Raw genomic sequence first — 15,726 nt, forward strand, 5'->3', positions numbered from 1 at the left:
CTATCAAAATATGCCTCCTGAGCAACCTGGGGGTTCATTAGATTAATTAATAGTGGTTAATCAACCCTTTGAAATCCTCTTATTAATGGGGTCACCTAACTCCTAAGTACTATTATAACCAGGCCTAATGAGGTCAATGGTTTAAAGAGAGGGTTTTAAACCATATATAAAGCTCCTCTAATGATTGCTGGTACAGGAAGAAGGTGAGAAAAGCCAGGTGAGTCTTCCTGCTGGTGTTTAAAAGCTTCCTCCACAGCAGTAGAGCCACACTGATGTCTACTCGGTTGAAGCCAGGTACGCAGTGATCTACTGACTAATGGATTCTCCAATTGTTAAACCTATGTTACAGGACAAAGGCCACCGCTTTGGAAAAGCTTGAAGTGTGGTTTGCTGCTGAGTACAGAAGACATTTGCAAACAGAGAGGGGAGATTTTCTCTGTAAGGTTGCAAACAAGGTTAGTGCTGGCCTTCTTATATCTTGTAAAACTTGTAAGTTACCATTTGAATGAAACCAAGAATAGAGTTGATTGAGGAAGAAATGGAGCAGAGGAAACCTCTTTTAAGTCACGTTCTTTGACGCTCCTGTTGGTATTTTGTTTTATTTTGTTTTCCCTACAGAGACCCTAGTGTAAGAATAGAAACACGCAGGCATGGTGGTGCACATATGTGGCCCCAGCTACTCGGGAGGCTGAGGTGGGAGGATCGCCTGAGCGCAGGAGTTTGAGGCCATAGTGAGCTATGATTATGCCACTGCCCTCCAGCCTGGGTGACAGCGCAAGATCCCATTTCTAAACAAACAAATGAAAAACCAAAACTGATCCTTGAAGGCAGGGGTAGGGCGAATAACTAGAATGAAAGATCAGTTTTTTTTTTTTTAAAGAAAGGGAACAAAGGCCGGGCGCTGTGGCTCAAGCCTGTAATCCCAGCACTTTGGGAGGCCGAGACAGGCAGATCACGAGGTCAGGAGATCAAGACCATCCTGGCTAACACGGTGAAACTCCGTCTCTACTAAAAAAATACAAAAATCTAGCCGGGCGAGGTGGCGGGCACCTGTAGTCCCAGCTATTCGGGAGGCTGAGGCAGGAGAATGGCGTAAACCCGGGAGGCAGAGCTTGCAGTGAGCTGTGATCCGGCCACTGCACTCCAGCCTGGGCGACAGAGCCAGACTCTGTCTCAAAAAAAAAAAAAAAGAAAGGGAATAAAATTGTGGGGTTACCAAGCTTAGAGATGGGATGGGAGTGAATATCTGGTTACATACGCAAGATATGCATGGTCCATGTCAATATGAAATTGGATTGAAGTGAGTTGGGAGTTTATGCTTAGGAAAGAGAGTGTGCTAACAAACCATGTATGAGCCTGTGAGAATACTATCTTGAAACTGGGAAATGAATAGTGGATTGGAAATAACTCTGAACTTTTAAAAATAACAATGCAAATTTTTCTCTAGGAAATTTTCAAGTTTTAAAATTAACCAGTTTCTATTTCAAATCAGAGCAGGTCCTGGGAGATCAGATTCCCCGCCATGTTATCCTCTGTGGTGTTCTGGGGACTAATTGCCCTCATTGGTAAGTCACTGGCTGAGATTTAGCATTGTTCACAGGGTGTCCACAGAAACCTCCAGCACAATATGAATCAGAAAGAGCAATGATTACCTGCAATGGAAGAGTGAGCTCTCATTCTGACCAGCTTGGCCATTAATCAACTATTATTTCTATAATTAACCTTAGCAGGTGAAAAACAGGATCTATGGGAATTTCAAATAATCTAATATTTATTGGTCTGCTTACTTCCTGTCTGACAATGCACCTATCAGACTGGATATCTTACTGAGAGGTATATGGAACAGTGTCTTGGAAGCAAAACACATGAAGAGAAAATTATCAATGCCAAGCAGTGGATGAGAGTTCAATGTGTGTTGGTGGGAAAAAAGCACTAGTCTGAGAAAGGTTTGGGAGGAAGAGCTCACATCCAACTAGAATGCTCAGATGTGAAAGGCTTTTGTGGGGGACGTGTCAACTGAAGAATGCTTGGTGATTTAATAAGAAAAGGGAAGAGCCTGCTGGATGGGAAGAATGATTTCAGTAAAAGAGGAGAGGCAGAAATGAATGAAAAGTCTTTGGGTCGGTGTGGCCTGGACAGAAGAGGGGATTTCTCAGGGGAAGGCTGGAAAGATAGGTTGGTGAGTTGGTGAGAGATCTTGAACAAGAGAATGTTAAAACTTTGACCTAAGCAAAATGACAAGCCATTATGAACAATGTTCAAGTTGTCTTTAGTTATAGAATGGTGACTGAAAAGAAAGTGTTTCTAAAATGTTTAATTCTAAATTTGGAAAGACAAGGCTACCCAAAAATAATTTCCAGTCACTTATGGTCAAAAGCAGGGCAACCTAGTTTCAAATTTTTACTCCTTTTTAAATTGCCAGGTGAGAGCAGAGTTAAATAGCTAGCAGATTAATTATGAGCTACCATATTAGCTGTGTATAGCTGAAAAGTGACTCTTAATTTAAAAAGGACTTGTGTGTTTGTAATGCCTACACAAGCAGTGTAGGGCCCATGGTCATATTCCAGTTCCCTTAAAGCAGTGGTTCATAAACTTTATGTGTAAGAGTCAACTGGGAATGCTGGGTAAAGTGCAGGTTCTTTAGCCTTATACTGCAAGATTCTGGTTCAGTAGATCTGGTGTGAAGAGCCCAGTGATAAACTTTTTTTTTTTTTTTTTGAGACGTCACCCAGACTGGAGTGCAGTGGCGCAATCTCGGCTCACTGCAAGCTCCACCTCCCGGGTTCACACCATTCTCCTGCCTCAGCCTCTCGAGTAGCTGGGACTACAGGTGCCCACCACCATGCCCAGCTAATTTTTTTGTATTTTAGTAGAGATGAGGTTTCACTGGGTTAGCCAGGATGGTCTTGATCTCCTGACCTCGTGATCTGCCCACCTCAGCTTCCCAAAGTCCTGGGATTACAGGAGTGAGCCACTGTGCCTGGCCCAGTGATAAGGATTTTTAATAAGCATGTATGGTAACTTTGATGCCTGTGATCTGTGGGCCACACAGTGAGCTGGCAAAGACTGCCTCCCAGTGAAATGACGTTGAACCTGTCGATATAGGGACAGTTGATCCAGATTATTTAAACAATCCCTTTCTGTCTCATTCCTTCATCCATCCAACTATCCATTCTTCTATTCAGCAAATATTTATTAAATGTCCACTTTGTGCCAAGCATTGTTCCAGGTGCTGAGGAGGATATAGCAGAGAAAAACATCTAGCATCTGACCTAATGAAATTTATCTTCTAGTGAGAGGAACGAACAGAAAGAGAGTGAGAGGAAAAAAGGAAGAGAGAGGGAAAGAGTGAGAGGAAAGAAGGGAGATAAAAACATTTCACCTGTAAAAATTTTTGATGTGTCTCTAACATATAAGGACCAGCTCTAGCACAAAAAGATGTTCCTGGTTCATCTTGAACATTTTCTGCCCCAGGCTAGCAATCAGCCATTATTCTGAGGAGCGCTGGTTCCTCTTAGCAGGAAATGGTATTTAGAGACCACAGTGTGGGAAGCAAAAGTGCTCCATTGCTATGGAGTTGTCATTTATTTCAGGTATTTTCAGTGGTGAGAACTAGAAAAAATATAGTTTTAAAAGAAAAACAATTATGCATTCAGATATTTCACATTTATATTTAAGAATGCAAGCATTTTACATCAGTTTTATATTTGTACCTCTGCTATCTTACACTAAAAATCCTAGTTCTAATGACATTAGCATTATTACTTATTTACCTACAATAGTGTCAAAATAACTGTGACAGTATTACCAACCAATAATGAGACAGTAAATATAATTTAAGATTTTCTTGTGATTATTTATGTTCATAGGATGTATTCCTATGTAGTGGTATACACTTATATGGATATATTTTAAAGTCACTTGAGATAATTCTCCTCTGTGTGTTTATTAATCTTTCAATTTGTTATAGAGTTATGTTCATTTGTTTTTCTTTTTTATGATTCCTTTTTTCCCTATTTGATTTTAAAATTTATGGTAACATTTACATGGTTCCAAAATAAAAACTTTTTAAAAGATACAGTTAGTCTATCCTCTATCTCTGTTCCCTTTACCTTCCTCTTACCCTCTCCATAACTAACAATTTTTACCAGATTTTCATTCATCCTTGTATTGTTTCTTTTGAAAATATGAGCAAATCACACAAAATATACAATTGTATTTTCTCCCCTTTCTTACACAAAGAGTACAATTCTATAAATACTATTTTGTCCCTGGAATTTTACAGGAGTACATACAGGTCTTACTCTTTCCTTTTGCAGTTGCATAGTACTCCACTGTGGACGTAGCATCACTTACTCAACCAGTCCCTACATTAATGACGTTTGTGTTGTTTGCAGTCCTTTGCTGTTATAAACAGTGCTGGGATGAACAGCCTATTGCAAAACTGTGTTCCACAGCAATGTGTGAGACAGCCTATTTCCTCACAACCTCTCCCACAGAGCATATTATCAAACCTTTGGGCTCTTGCCAACTAAAGAGTTGGAAAATGCTGTCATAATGATGTTTTAATGTGGCCTTTCTCTTCTTTTGAGTGTGGTTTAACATCTTTTATATGTTTAAGGACCATTTTCTTTTTTTGTCTATAAACTGTCTATATATTCTGCTGATAAGGTGATATTTGGACAGAGACCTGAAGACATGATCATGTAGATACCTGGAGGAACAGCATTCTAGACAAAACGAACCACAAACATAAAGGCTTTGAGGCAGAAACCTGCCTGGCGTGTTGAAGGATAAGCACAAGGAAGACTGTGGCTGGAGGACAGTGAGCAAAGGGAAGGAGAAGTAGGAACAGGAGCAGAGGGCCGGATCTAGCAGGTCCTGGAGGCTGCAGGATGGACTTGGCTATTCCCCTAAAGGAGGAGAAAGCCACTGGGAGGTTAAGAGAGAAGACTGATAGCAGCCCATGCATATTCCCACAGGGCCACTGTCTGCTAGGTAGAGGATCGGCTGCAAGAGTGAATCAGGGAGGTCAGTTAGGAGGCTGTTAGGAGAGTCCAGACGAGCAATGATGCTGGTTGGAACCATGGCAGTAGCAGAGGTGGGAGGAGTGGTTACATTCTATTTTTTTTTTTTTGAGACAGAGTTTTGCTCTTTTTGCCCAGGCTGGAGTGCAATGGCATGATCTCGGCTCACTGCATCCTCCTCCTCCCGGGTTCAAGTGATTCTCCTGCCTCAGCCTCCCAAGTAGCTGGGATTACAGGCATGCACCACCACGCCTGGCTAATTTTGTATTTTTAGTAGAGACGAGGTTTCTCCATGTTGGTCATACTGGTCTCGAACTCCCAACCTCAGGTGATCCTCCTGCCTCGGCCTCCCAAAGTGCTGGGATTACAGGTGTGAGCCACCACGCCCAGCCAGATTCTATTTTTTTACATCAAACATTTTAACAAATACTTTTTTTTTTTTTTTTTTTTGAGATTTGAGACAGGGTCTTGTTCTGTTCCCCAGGCTGGAGTGCAGTGGCACCATCAAAGCTCACTGCAGCCTCGACCTCCCGGGTTCAATCAATCTTCCTGTCTCAGTCTCCCACACAGCTGGGACTACTGGCATGTGCCACTACACCAGGCTAAGTTTTGTATTTTTCGTAGAAACGAATTTTGCCATGTTGCATAGGCTGGTCTCGAACTCCCAGGCTCAAGCAATCCTCCTGCCTTAGCCTCTCAAAGTGCTGGGATTCTAGGCATGAGCCACCACATCCAGCCCAAAGTACTGTCTTATAACAAGTATTTGGACTCTTAAGGTACAAATTAACAGCCCTTGAAACAGAACAAACTTTTCAGCATTACAGAAAATAACCTTGTATCTCCTTTAGCAAAAGCTCTGCCTCTCCTTTAACAGGTAGACTTGGACAGAAACTCACTTTTTAATGACAGAACAAAAAAACAAGAATAGATTTGACTTAAATCATTTTGGCAAATTCAATTTTTACTTCTCATTTTATTAAACAGACATACATAGGTACTCACCTTCACAGTAAATGATATAAAATAAGAATATATTTAAATTGTTATGGTACCCTTCTTTCTTATCTTTCTAAACAAAGGCAAATGGTTAATCCAGATGTTAACATTCCCAGAAGCATTTGTGTCAGAAATGTTTTAAAATTCCTCTCAAAACGATAGACACTGGGGGCCCTACAAGAAGGGAGAGAGGGAGGAAGGGAGGCAAGGGTTGAAAACTACACATCAGGTACTGTGTTCACTATTTGGGTGAAGGATCAATATTTGCCAATCTTCAGCATCACACAATATGCCCATGTAACAAACCTGCACATGTACCTGCTGAATCTTAAAAAACAAAACAAAAGCTCTCAAGTTTCCTGCTTAAAAACCTTCTGTCAGTTTTAATTCTGACATACAGTATGGTATGACTACAGTGCCTGTAATCCTTTGGGAGGCCAAGGAGAGAGGATCGCTTGAGCCCAGGAGTTTGAGACTAGCTTGGGCAACATAGCAAAACCCCATCTCTACAAAAAGATAAAATAAGCCAGGCCTGGTGATGTGCGCCTGTGGTTCCAGCTACTCAGGAGGCTGGGGTGGGAGAGTCGTTTGAGCCCAGGTGTTGGTGCCTGTAGCCAGCTATGATCATGTCACTAAACTCCAGCCTGGACAACAGAGCAAGACCTTGTCTCTAAAAAACAAAGGAAAAGGCCGGGCGCGGTGGCTCACGCCTGTAATCCCAGCACTTTGGGAGGCCGAGGCGGGCGGATCACAAGGTCAGGAGATCGAGACCACGGTGAAACCCCGTCTCTACTAAAAATACAAAAAAAAGCCGGGCGCCCTGGTGGCGCCCTGGTGGGCGCCTGTAGTCCCAGCTACTCGGGAGGCTGAGGCAGGAGAACGGCGGGAACCCGGGAGGCGGAGCTTGCAGTGAGCCGAGATAGCGCCACTGCACACCAGCCTGGTGGACAGAGCGAGACTCCGTCTCAAAAAAAAAAAAAAAAAAAAAAAAAAAAAAAAAAAAAACAGACTGCATATGTATTTAGGATCTATAAGAGATGAATTTCATAATATTTTGCATGGTGTTTTTGGATTAAGTGCTGTGTTAATACAAAACAAAACAAAAGGTCGGAGCAGAGTAGGCACGGAGATCTTCTGTCTGATGAACAAATAATGGCAACAGGAGAGTTGGGGAGTTCTGTGTGTGGCCTTCCGCCTTTGGTTCAGTGATGTTTATTGCAGCAACCCAAGCAGTATCTTCTCACAGGATTCATGTGAGTTATGCTTCCGCCTCTAGGCACTTCCAGGGGCTCGTACCCCTTCACCCACTCAATGAACCCTCACCTACATCCGCGCCTGTACCACGGCTGCTACGGGGACATCATGACCATGAAGACCTCTGGGGCCACTTGTGATGCAAACAATGTGATGAACTGCGGTAAGTGAAAGGCAGAGCAAACATCTGGCTTTTCCCCTTTCATCGTTTCCAGATTATTTCTTAGGAAGTCACTTAATTTTGAAAAGGTATAATCATCATTATGACAATAGTACCAAAATAAAAAATGAGCAAAAAACACAATCCTGACCAATCTAACAACCCGCTTCTTTTCGTTTTTCACCCTCATTCTTTCCAAACCTTGTCCAGCTGTGTTTGTTTCCATGTAGTGAAACTACTGCTTGAATAAATATTAGACTTTGGCTTTGATTTTTGGGTGGTGCTGCTGTGTTTGCTTCATGTTACCCATGAGCATTTGAAGCAATACTGTTCCAAAGTCTTCTTCATCATGTTAACCTGGTTTTAGGGTGTCGGAGCTGGCAGCAACCACAAGGTCACATCGGACCCCAACCCCTCAATTTACAAATCAGAGCCCAGAGACTCAGCAAGGAGGGGGTACTTCCCAATAGCACAGAACCAGCTAGTGGCAGAGCCAGGCTGAAACATACATTGGCTGACTCCTAGTCCAAGAGGCTTCCCAGTGCACCAGTGTGGCAGAATTTTTTGTGTGTGTGACAGAGTCTTACTTTGTCACCCAGGCTGGAGTGCGATGGCATGATCTCGGCTCACTACAACCTCCGCCTCCCAGGTTCAAGCGATTCTCCTGCCTCAGCCTCCTGAGTAGCTGGGGTTACAGGTGCCTGCCACCATGTCCGGCTCATTTTTGTATTTTTAGTAGAGACAGGGTTTCACCATGTTGGCCGGGCTGGTCTTGAACTCCTGACCTCAAGTGATCCGTCCACCTCGGCCTCCCAAAGTGCTGGGATTACAGGCATGAGCAATTTGAAGGAGAAAAAACAGCAGAAGCGGCACCTGTTGGGGGTTGTGGACCTGTCTGTTTCTGCAGTCAGAGATCAAAAGGATATCTTAGAATGGCTGTCCCAAGCTATTAGCAGTGATCAGAGGCTGTGGCTAACTTAGCAAATTTTAAAAAATGGTTTTCTTCTGAAGTAGAAGAAACGGTTTCTTTTCTTTTCTTTTCTTTTTTTTTTTTTTTTTTTTTTTTTTTGAGTTGGGCTGTCGCTATGATGCCCAGGTTGGTTTCAAACTCCTCCTGGGTTCAAGCGATCCTCCTGCTTTAGCCTCCTGAGTAGCAGGGACTGACTTCAGGCACACACTACCATGCCCAGAAAAACAGTTTCTTTTCTATTGATGTAGGGATCCGTGGTTCTGAAATGTTTGCTGAGATGGATCTGAGGGCCATAAAACCTTACCAGACTCTGATCAAAGAAGTCGGGCAGAGACACTGTGTGGACCCTGCTGTCATTGCAGCCATCATCTCCCGGGAAAGTCATGGCGGATCTGTCCTGCAAGATGGCTGGGACCACAGGGGGCTTAAATTTGGCTTGATGCAGGTATTTAGCTAGAAACTTTCTATCAGCCCCACTTCATCCCTCCTCACAGAAGCTCAGCCTCAACTAGAAATCCATTTGCAGTGCTTCCAAACCCCAAAATACCCTGGCATCTGGCTACAGGTACTTCAGCATAATTTTTTTTCTTTTCTTTTTTTTTTTGGGGATGGAGTTTCACTCTTGTTGCCCAGGCTGGAGTGCAATGGCGTGATCTTGGCTCACTGCAACCTCCACTCCCGGGTTCAAGTGAGTCTCCTGCCTCAGCCTCCTGAGTAGCTGGGATTACAGGCACACGCCACCATGCCTAGCTAATTTTTTGTATTTTTAGTAGAGATGGGATTTCACTTTGTTGGCCAGGCTGGTCTTGAACTCCTGACCTCAGGTGATCCACCCGCCTCAGTCTCCCAAAGTTCTGGGATTACAAGCGTGAGCCACTGCACCCGGCCACTCCAGCATAATTTGATCTGGGATTCCTGTAACACATCTTTTTATGTCATTCAAGGCTTATTCATTATTAGATATCCTTTAAAAAGTATTTTAGGAGTTTCATAACTACAATTTTGTGATAAATAATATGTAATACACTAAAACTGAGAAAATCTTATAAACAGCACTGTCATTACAGGTGTCCTCTTGGGGTTTGTGAAGTAGTACATTTCATCCATGTGGATCAAAACATGGTATAATGAGCTCTACTTGAAACAACTAGTTCCTTTGGGTAAACCGGAGGAAGGGGATCCAAATTATCTGGATATTTGCTTCCAGGCTTGATTTTAAATTGTCTACAGAAATACAGACTTCTGGCCTTCCCAGTTAGAAACAAATTTTTGTCTGAATTAGATAATTATTTCTTACTATAAATGTGTACACTTTAGGTGTTATTTGTTTCAAAACAACTTTAACATTTTTTTTGTATATTAGAATGTTTAGCTAAAACTATGCCATGTCCATTTCTCCCAAACCTTACTTTGTTTCTCTGACTCTCATCTCTATGAAAGAAAGAACAATAGAATTGACTCTTTGGGGATAAAGGCCGGTATCTATGACTTGAATACCAGGAGAGGAAATTAGGAACGGCAGAAAAATGTGTTACCTCATCCAGACGCTGACTTTATTATCTGAATTTTCTAGCTTGATAAACAAACATACCACCCTGTTGGTGCCTGGGACAGCAAAGAGCATCTTTCACAGGCCACTGGGATTCTCACAGAGAGAATTAAGGCAATCCAGAAAAAATTCCCCACGTGGAGTGCTGCTCAGCACCTCAGAGGTAGGCTGTATTCTGAGCACTTTGTTTAAATGAGCAATGAATAAGACCACTCAAGGCCAGTGTGACCTGAGACTCCTTGGGAGCATTTCCATGGGGTCAGCAGTGGCCCTGGGAGGAGCTGTCTAGAGGCTGCATTCGCATTCCCTGAACCACAGAGTTACTTTGAGTGGTCCTCCATCCTCAACCTCCATTTCCCCTTCTGCAGAACATTGGGGTGCTTATTCATTGCTTATTGAGCTATTGAGTGATACCTTGAAACATAGTGACACCTGTTTCTACAAAAAAGAAAAGAAAAAGTTAGCTGGGCATGGTGACACACTCCAGTCCCAGTACTCAGGAGGCTGAGCCAGGAGGATTGCTTGTGCCTGGGAGGTTGAGGCTGCAGTGAGCATTGATTACATCACTGCACTCCAGCCAGAGAGACAGAGTGAGACCCCATCTCTCAAAACAAACAAACAAACAAACAAAACACACACACACACACACACACATATATATATGTTTGCCTACCTCTCATAGTTTTTTTCCTGTTGTAAGAAACTGTCAACAACTTTCCAAATTGTCTGAACAATTTCACTCTGAGTATTCTCAGGACTTCAGGTGCTGCGTATCCAAGTGGAAATCGCTGCTTGGCTGATCACAGAGCCCCTCAAGTTCAGCATATCCCAGATGGAATTAACTCACTAACCTCCCACTATACATTTGCTCTTTCTTCTGCGTTTTATGTGTCTTGGAGGCACCATAACATAGCCAGTCATCGCAGCCTGAACACCAGATTGCTTTCTTAGGCTCTCTGGTTCCTTCTCTCTTCACACCCAACCACATCAATTCCTGTTAGGTTTACCCCCTATCTGCCCATGTTATGTTCTCCACACTCTACTGGCCTTAATCAGAACAGATTCTAGTCTCGACTTCAAGGTCCTTGAAGGCAGGGATCATGACCAGGCATCTTTTTCTCTGGATATCAGAGCAGAGCGCAATTATGTTAAACACATACGTAACTACTAAAGATAAAATTCTAGGGTAAAATAGCATACACACACATATGTACACGTACCCAAAGAAATAAGTGTGTCTTGGGTACCTTGTAGTTAGTGTGGGATCTCTCCCGGCACATAGTAGGTGCTTGAAAAACACTTCCTGAATGAACAAATGAGTGAGTGAATAGATGAGTGAATTATTGTATAAATGAGAGAATGTTACAAGCATTTTCAGCAGAGGATGTACTGGGGGTCTAGTTCTGCCAGGCCTGGATTACATAAAAAAGCAAATCTGATTTTTGCAACAAAAAAACCAAAGACTTTGGAAAAAGAGAAAGAAAGCAATCTGGAATTTTCCCAGTGATTCTTGGGGTAGCGTGTCCTTTCAGAAAGGGAGAGAGAGGGAGGAGGATTTGGGACTGCCTGCTTTGGAAGATTTGCCTGGAGAGCTAACATCTTGGCAATGCTCATTGCTTATTTCTACTGAGAGTTAATATTTGAGCTTAACTCTGTGTTTCATTTCAGGTGGTCTCTCAGCTTTTAAGTCAGGAACTGAAGCGATTGCCACCCCAGCGGACACAGACAATGACTTCGTCAACGATATCATTGCCCGAGCTAAGTTCTATAAAAGACAAAGCTTCTAGGCAAAGTTCTGTGGGTGGGCCAGGCTGGCAGAGTGCTCAGATGGCCGCCTTTGAGAGTTTTACGTGAATGTGCTGTATTCAACACTGGCAAAGAAATCATTAAAATCATGAAAGAAAATTCATTTCCCAATTTTCTGAATGAAAATAAGAATTAAAAAAAGGAAAGAAAAATAAAAGAAATCCATCCAGTTCACAATATGCTTCCCAGGAAACGGACATATATAATTACTTTGTAGTAAATGTGAGTATCATGGCAAGTGGCCCCTACGTATTCCAGCCAGGCTTCATTTTAGCCTGTGATTCCAATGCCCACCTGCTCCCTGTCTACCAGAATTGCTAACAAGTTAAGTAAGCCTCACCTGAGCCTTTGTCCTTTCCCCAGTATCTGCCCAAACCACTTGGGCTTTGCTTAGGAGAAGTTCCTGACTCATAGGCCAGCCAACGCATGGGACAATGGAGGAAACAAGGATGGAATTCTAGCTGCATAGGAAACTGAGAGCCAACTGAGGTGAAGCTGTCATTCAAGTTACATACACCAAGTCCTTCAAACCCACAGCAACCTCCTGTGTTTCCTTTTGTTTGTGAAGATCCAGGGACTGGCTTTTCTTGTTTTCAGGAGTTGCTACCACACACTTTCTTTCACGGGATCCACCCCTCACAAAACATGGCTGAAGATAAGCATGTAGGACCCAAATCAATCATGGTTCTTTGGTTGCAAGCAAAAGTAACCACTTATAGAAATTTTAAGCAATACAAGGAAATTACTGGAAGCCTAACAGAACCAACTGAGAAGGTCAAGGAGATGAAGAGACACCAGGCGACTCTGGGGTCTGGGTAGCAGGAATGGGTTAACCATACTTTGCAGTATCCCCAGTAAGTGAATGAATTAGCACCTCACCAATCTCCTCATACACGTACTCCAAACACCGTTTCTGATTACATCATCATTCTGCGTCACTTTCCTAGTGCCAGGAGAGGCTCGGAGCTATTTATCTTGGTCACATATACACCTACCCCTTGGCTATTTTGCTACCTTGGTCTTGCTCACACTACCCACAACGGAGAAGAGACAACTCTCTGGAAGGAAACTGTGTGCTGTTTGTGGCCTTAACTTCCATAGTCAGGAGAGGACACAAGTGATAACATGTTGGAGTGTAAAGTGGACGCGTGACGATGTGGCCCTGCTGGGCCTTTAACTCCCTTTGGAGATGTTCAATGAATGTTTCAGTCCGTCACTTCTGTTTCTGAGAAGGAATCAAAATCAGACTCACCTGCCTCGGAGCCCCCTTGGAGAAAGCCGAGTAAATCCTTCTTTGCCCGCTGACTTCTCAACCCAGCCTGAAGACTTGACCCGGGCAGAACCAGGAATCCTTGTTTCACCGGGCAGGCCAATGGTCAGTTTGTGTGGCAGCCTCTCAACAGGTAGGCCGGCAGTTTGTATGGCTGGCTGAGGCCCGTGCTGCACCAGGTGTTAAATATTCGTATTATCCTCCCCGCGTGTGGGCCATCCAGGATGCCCTTCAGATGTTCACTTTGCTCAGGAATGACTTATTTTGGGCTTTCCCTCATATGCATCAATTTCATCTAATCACTAGCCCCTTCAATGTCACTACTGAAACAATAAAGTACATCTCGATGAGATCACTTTCAGGTAATTTGAAAAACAAGAAATAGTACACTCACGAGTTCCCCGAATGTATTCCCCCAGTGATCTCTTTATGACTAGGAAGCCGAGAGATGTCCCGTGGGAGACCTCACATTCAAGTCGTCTTAGTTTGATTCCCCAGAAGCAGAACTTGAGGCAAGGATTCCAGTGTGGGTAGTTTGTTTTGGAACGCTGGTATGAGGTGGCTGGATGACACAGGGACAGTAGGACAGCCAATAAAACGTGTCATCAAGCCAGCTACCACGGTGGGTACTTGAGCTCAACCTTGTAGGATTACTGCTAGGAATGGTGCAAAACCCACACCACAGAATTATTCTGCCCAAGGTACAACGAGCTGGGGCATTTATACATCAACTCTTGAGAGCCGTTGGTTGAGGGATCTGCCCGTAGGGCTTTGGGAGGTATCAATTCTTTGCTACTCTGGTTTGCCTTGCAAATAGGCAACACATATTTCTTTTTTTTTTTTTTTTTTGAGACGGAGTCTCGCTCTGTCGCCCAGGCTGGAGTGCTGTGGCTGGATCTCAGCTCACTGCAAGCTCCGCCTCCCGGGTTCATGCCATTCTCCTGCCTCAGCCTCCCGGGTAGCTGGGACTACAGGCGCCGCCACCTCGCCCGGCTAGTTTTTTGTAGTTTTTAGTAGAGACGGGGTTTCACCGTGTTAGCCAGGATGGTCTCGATCTCCTGACCTCGTGATCCGCCCGTCTCGGCCTCCCAAAGTGCTGGGATTACAGGCTTGAGCCACCGAGCCCGGCATGCAACACATATTTCTAAGGAAAAGGGGCTGTAGGAACAGAGGTACAAATACCGGTAGTTGGAAATCAGCTGAAAATTCTAAAAGGCCCACGGACATGGGAGGGTGCTAACAGCACCGGCTTCACCAGGATTAGGTACATCTGGAGGCTGGGACTATCCTTCAAACATTGCTTGTTTTCATCTGTGACTTAACCACATGGTAAGAACAATCTGGAAATAATACACAAACTTCATTATACCTCATGATTTTCATGCCAAGCTTCTCCACAACCTGTTAGAATTAATAATTAGATATAATACAACTATCCAAGTCTTTTTTTTTTTAAATGGAATTTCGCTCTTGTTGCCGAGGCTGGAGTGCAGTGGTGGAATCTCGGCTCACCACAACCTCCGCCTCCTGGGTTCAAGCGATTCTCCTGCCTCAGCATCCCGAGTAGCTGGGATTACAGGCATGTGCCACCACGCCCAGCTAAATTTTTTTTGTATTTTTTGTAGAGACGGGGTTTCTCCATGTTGGTCAGGCTGGTCTCAAACTCCTGACCTCAGGTGATCCATCCGCCTTGGCCTCCCAAAGTGCTGGGATTTCAGACGTGAACCACCTCACCCAGCCAACTATCTCTGTCTTTATCCTCTTCCCATCTCCATCTAGCTCAACAGCTGATTCCCAGAGAGTTGCTGAGAACCATGTCAAAGATGTTAGACACAAACGTGGCACCATTAGATATGATATCCAGTCATTCTCAATTTTCTTTATATTTTTTGCCTGTGCCCCGTTCAGGCATTATGAATTATTACGTGTCTACATCCTATTAGGTAAAACAGCACTTTTATAGTTGTCCAAAAACCAAGTTCTTAGGCCAGGCGTGGTGGCTCACGCCTGTAATCCCAGCACTTTGGGAGGCCAACACAGGAGGATTGCTTGAGCCCAGGAGTTCAAGATCAGCCTGGGCAACATGGCAAAACCCTATCTCTACAAAAAATACAAAAATTACCCAGGCATGGTATCACACGCCTGCAGTCCCAGCTACTTAGGAGGTTTGATCGGGGAGAATCACCTGAGCCCGGGGAGGTCGAGGCTGCAGTGTCATGATTGCACCACTTTACTTCAGCCTGGACAGCAAAGTAAAACCTTGTCTCAAACAAACAAAAAACCCCAAAACCAAACCAAAACAAGCAAAACTTAAGATTCTTACTGGAGGATGAGGAAAAATTGTCTTATGGATAGTTTTTGTTAGGTTTTAAGGGAAGGCGAGGGTTTAAGAAAGACACGGAGAGAGTGGTGGCTCTACAGCGAATGCAGGCTTTATGTCCAGCATGAGACCTGCAGAGGTGGGGGCCCAGGTTAATGCCAGTGTCCACCGCTGCTTACAGGCTGGGGCAACGATAGGCTGGGCGGGAGGGGTCTGGAACAGGGGGCATGGCCTGCTGCCTGGGAAAACGTTGATAACGTGTTCCCGTGATTAGGCAGTTTGGTGTTCTGATGCAGCGTGAGGTTCCTTACACTTTCTTCCAGCAGAATAGAATAAGGGAGTCAGGCGGTTGGGCAGGTGTGCCTGACCCCCTG

At 44.0% G+C, this 15,726-nt stretch overlaps 1 protein-coding gene across 1 annotated transcript; it reads left to right on the forward strand.

Moving 5' to 3' along the window:
• Positions 1-375: 375 nt before the first annotated feature.
• Positions 376-11,861, forward strand: LYG2 (lysozyme g2). Its single transcript, XM_023211286.1, has 6 exons — positions 376-455; positions 1,498-1,565; positions 7,300-7,440; positions 8,656-8,852; positions 9,981-10,119; positions 11,625-11,861. The coding sequence occupies exons 2-6, from the start codon at positions 1,523-1,525 to the stop codon at positions 11,741-11,743; spliced, it is 639 nt and encodes a 212-aa protein (XP_023067054.1). The 5' UTR covers positions 376-455; positions 1,498-1,522; the 3' UTR covers positions 11,744-11,861.
• The last annotated feature ends 3,865 nt before the right edge of the window (positions 11,862-15,726 follow it).

Source organism: Piliocolobus tephrosceles, chromosome 15, assembly GCF_002776525.5.
Source record: "Piliocolobus tephrosceles isolate RC106 chromosome 15, ASM277652v3, whole genome shotgun sequence".
Classification (NCBI taxonomy): Eukaryota; Metazoa; Chordata; class Mammalia; order Primates; family Cercopithecidae; genus Piliocolobus; species Piliocolobus tephrosceles.